General features: G+C 29.8%; 1 protein-coding gene across 1 annotated transcript; it reads right to left on the bottom strand.

Moving 5' to 3' along the window:
• Positions 1 to 3726: 3726 nt before the first annotated feature.
• LOC131156759 (uncharacterized) lies at positions 3727 to 4583 on the bottom strand. The gene has a single exon (XM_058110684.1). The coding sequence runs from the start codon at positions 4529 to 4531 to the stop codon at positions 3965 to 3967; it is 567 nt and encodes a 188-aa protein (XP_057966667.1). The 5' UTR covers positions 4532 to 4583; the 3' UTR covers positions 3727 to 3964.
• Between the last annotated feature and the right edge of the window lie 335 nt (positions 4584 to 4918).

Genomic DNA, 4918 nt, shown 5'->3' on the forward strand with positions numbered 1-4918 from the left:
TTTTTCTCTTTCGAGATCCTCGATAGCGTGAGAATCTTGGGTACTACATATAACGTTTTTTTCTTTATTTTCCCTTTTATGATGTTTGATAGGTAAGTATAATATTGTTGGGTGTCCCTCCTTATGGGGCTCATGCCTTCGAAAATGTGTTCTTTTATTATTGAGTTGGCTTCTTTTGTATCCATTTTGTACAATATTTTGATGATAATAGATTTGGACCGCCATGTCTCGTGAACGTACCTCAACATTTAAGGGAACCACGTTAAACTTTGTATATCATTTTTAGTTATTATTTGCATTATTCCATTGATTTACTTGTGAAAATTAGTTCATATATAATATTTTTCCTAACAAATACTGATATATCCCTTTTTATTTCCTTTTAAAGTTTGAATCTAAGATCTCATATATAAAAATCTCAAGATTTAACCATTAAATATTCATATTGATAAAAAAAAAATTGTTTGAGGAATAAAAAGAGAAAGGAAAGAAAGAATTATTATTTTTCACTATTTTTATATCAAATATTATGAAAACTAAAATTTTATTTTAATATGGTTAAAAATTAAGAAAAATCAAACGTTAATAATATGAAAAATAATATTTAAATAATTTTTTGTGCTATTTTTTTTTTTTTTCATTTTTACTCCATTGATAACCAAATATTAAAAAAAAAATGTATCGTTTGACTTTTCATTTTTTTTTCCCCAATATTTTTTAAGTTCCAAACGATCTTAAAAAACTCTTGACTATTGAGATAAATTTTGAATTTTGAGTATACATAACACTCTGTTTTGGGATTATATCAACCCTTAGCAATATAATTTAGGCTTCGTTTGGAATTCAAAAAATATTAGAAAAATAAAGGAAAACATCAAGAAATATATATATTCATGTTTAGTTATCAAGAAATGTAAGAAATAAAATAAAATATATATAAAATCTATAACAAAATTTTGATTTTATATATAATTAATATTTAGTTTTTCTAAATTTTTAGTTATGTTAAAATAAATTTTCATTTTTTATAGTATTTAATAGAAAAGAAAAATATAAAGGAAAATGAGTTTCTTTCTTGTTTTTCTTTCCTTTCCTTTATTTTTCCTAAGCAAAATCTTTCATCCAAATAAACCCTTAAGGCAATGTGCCCTTCAACTCAAAACTGCCAAAAACTATAAACCGACTCAATTTGACTCACGCAAGTGCCCAAAGGGGTAGGCAAGGTGGTTATCAACAATGAGGGTGTCACCGTATTGGGTGGGGGAAAATGTCACGCCAAGCGCCCAGAAGGGTAGGCAAGGTGGCACGTTAAGCACCCAAGAGGTGTAGATAAGGTGTATCGCCAAGCACCAAAGGATAAGCAAAGTGCTTCTGTCCCACATCGAAAACGGTTGGGAGATCCTGAAGGTTTATAAACGTGGACGCGGCAGACCCTAACAAGGTACCTTTCTAGGGAGAGGGGTAGTAGCCCCGTGATAAAATGGATAAACTTGTATATGCTAAGTAAAATAAAATAAATATATTAGCAAAGAGATAAAAAAAGTGATATAGTCAAAGTTAATTAGTATTGTATTTAATTTACACAATGATTAATTAGGAAGATTGTTTGTCTATCTAAAATTTCTCTCTATTCTAAATAACAGAGCAAGTTTAAGTCAAAATTTTGACTTTCTATACAAGTTAGGTCAAGTTTAACATATATATTTTAATTTCATTGTAACAACTTCATCAAGAAAATTGATTTCATATTATTTTCTGTCTTGGTTAGCTTGCAGTCCAATTGGCTAGATTTTTAATTATAAGGCTTTGTTTGGAATTTGAAAAATGTGAAAAATTTAAGAAAATGAAATATAAATAAATTTAATTTTTCAGATTTTTTTATTTTAAAAAGTAAAAACAGGAATGAAATATGTAATATATCAATGAATAAAATTTTAATCTCACACATCACAATTATTTCATTTTCTTTTTTTTAGTTATATTAGAATAACCTTTTATTTTGAATACTATTTAATATAGAAAGGGAATATGATTGAAAATGAATTTTTTTTTTCTTATTTTCTTTCTTGAAACAAAATCTTTATTCTAAATGGGCTTTTAAATATATTTTTTAGAAATTTCAAAAATATATTTTTTACGACTTTGTTTATTAATTATATTTTTTTCTTTTTTCTTAATTCATTTAATTATTTCCATTTTGATTGGCTTTATTTTGGAAGTTATAATAATCTTGTAAAAATTATTATTAACACCATAACGTTTTCGAAGAGGAGGTTACACTATGTTTGATTTAATTTAGAAAGCAATTATGCAGTAAGAAATAAGATTATTGAATTAATTTTTTCAATTAACCTCTCAAAAATTGCAAAAATAAAATTTTTAAATATGCAAAAGAGAAAAAATTAGATACGTAGGGATATGTCATATGTGGAGTAGTATTAATTCATTGATTATCAATTTTATTCTTTTCTTCAATATTCCTACTTACATAACTAAAAATTACACAAGACTAAAATTCAATTTTTCTTAATCACTAATTATATTTAAATAAATATTTATTTTTAATATAATTTGATGTATACAAAATATAATTAAAAAAAATATTTTTGTTATTTTTTCTCAAATAAAAACCTTCCTCCAAGCTGATAAATCACTCATAAGAAAAGTTTGGTGGGAGAATTTAAAGAGCAAAAAAATGCCCTAAGACTCTGACAGGCCCAAGCTTAGGCCCAGGCCCAGGCCCACGTGAGCTGGATGTACTATCTTGACCTCCGGGCCTTGTTTTAAATTACACGAGGCTTGATAGTGGGCTAGGCTTGGGCCCTATTTGGAAAATAAAATATTAGGGTAAGAAAAAAAATTTTAAATTCACTTTTTAAATGTTTGGATATCAAAGAAAGTGAGAAAGAAAATAAAAATATACCAATTCATAATAATATCTTGATTTTACATATTATTAATATTTACTTTTTTAATTTGTAATTATATTAGAAGAAGTTTTCGTTTCCAATAGTATTTGATGTAGAGAGAAAATATAATGAAAATGAATTTCTTTCTTATTTTTATTTTATGTTAATTTTTTTTCAAATAAAACTTTGATCCAAACATATCATTAGTAGGATTTTTTTTTTTTTTTTTATGGAAAGGCAAAGAAAAGAAGAGAAAAAGATAAGAAAGAAATTCATTCTTCATTATATTTTCTCTCTACTTGAAATACAATTAAAAATAAAAAATTGTTCTAACATAATTAAATATAAAAAATAAAAATATTAATCAAATATTATAATTTTAAATATTATTTTTATACCATTTTGAAAAATTAGAAAACAAGTTATTTATTATAAGTATTTTTGAAATCTAGAAATTAAACAAACTCTTTATTTTTATACCATTTTAGTATGAATCCTAAAAAATTTAAAAAACAAATAAGCTAAAATTTTTATTATTTCTTGAAAAACTAAAAATTGAAGAACTGAAAATATTTTTCAAAACTATTTGGGCCCACATATCATAACGAATATCGATATTATATATAATTTTAAATAACGACTAAATTAGCAAATCAACAAATTTATCAATAAATATACAAATACATATTTTCTTTATTTTTTGTATAATTTTTAAAAACTATCAAAATATGTATAGGATTTTCTGTTTCATCAAAATCATGACAACATTAATTTGTTCCATTCCAGCATGAGACATACATTAAAAGAACACAACATAACCTCATACAATTAACACATACTATCTAACATTAATATTTTAATTAAAGAAAATTAAATAACAGACTCCTCAAAACTGACCTTTCGAGAGCATTACGAACACATACAAGAGCATAAAATAGAGCTTTATCTTCGGGTAGAGACCTCTCTGGCCTTGAGTATGTTCGGAAGACTTTCAATAGACCAATTTCGAGAAAGTTAATTAACGCTAACCAACTTAAATGTCCATAATTAATTAATCAAAACAGCCAATGAGACACTTTCCTCTCCACCCTCTTCTCCTTTATGGTATCTAAACTCGGCTTCCACCCCCTCCCGGAAAGCTGCCGGCTCAGATACTCCGGCCTCTCCCCAAACCCTTCCGGCACTTGAAAATCCTGCACGTGCCTGCCCTCCGGCACGTGCCTCTCCAGCAAGAGCGCTTCCTTCTTCTGGACCACGCCGGCCGAGCACGTCCGCGCCAAAACCGGCAGAAACTTCGCTGACAAAAAATCCTGCCGGCGGGTTAACACCCAATCCGCCCTCAGAAGAGCCCGGCGGGCCTCTTCAGACGACAATGCCACCGGCCTCCCTCTCCTCGCCGGAAGCATGACGTAGACCTTTTTCGCCACCAGCTTCTCGTCAGCCGTCAACGGCGACGGCCTCTTTCCCGCGACAGCCGAGCGCAGCTCCACTACCACTTGGTTAGGGTGCTCTAACATGAGCTCCGCAGCCGTTAGTGGCCCCTCGAACAGGTGAACAGTCCCGTCGGAGAGAACGATTTTTCCGATGGCCTCCGGCGACTGAAACGACACGTAGTTACCCATTAATTTTCTGAAATTGAAGCTCCAAAGATCAAACGCAAAGCCGAATGCACCGTAACAGAATGTGACATAAGTAAAAGCATATATATATATATATATATATATATATATATATATACGTATGTACAATTTATATAATTATTTATTTATTTATTTATGCATGAAGGAGGTGTTTGTTAAACCGCTCCATCTTGTGAAAGGTGTAATGGTGGACTGGGTATAATAAGAACTGAAGGAGGTGATTAATTAATGTGGAGAAGATGGGGTTGGTGGATTGGAGCTGAGCTGGGTCGCCTTATTGTCTGACTTGATCATCACGGGGGTTGGGGTAATCTGATCGGAGAGTGGATGTGGCGTCTGATGGAGAGGAGAATTGCAGAGATTGATCCT

The sequence above is a fragment of the Malania oleifera genome, chromosome 5 (genome assembly GCF_029873635.1).
Source record: "Malania oleifera isolate guangnan ecotype guangnan chromosome 5, ASM2987363v1, whole genome shotgun sequence".
Lineage (NCBI taxonomy): Eukaryota > Viridiplantae > Streptophyta > Magnoliopsida > Santalales > Ximeniaceae > Malania > Malania oleifera.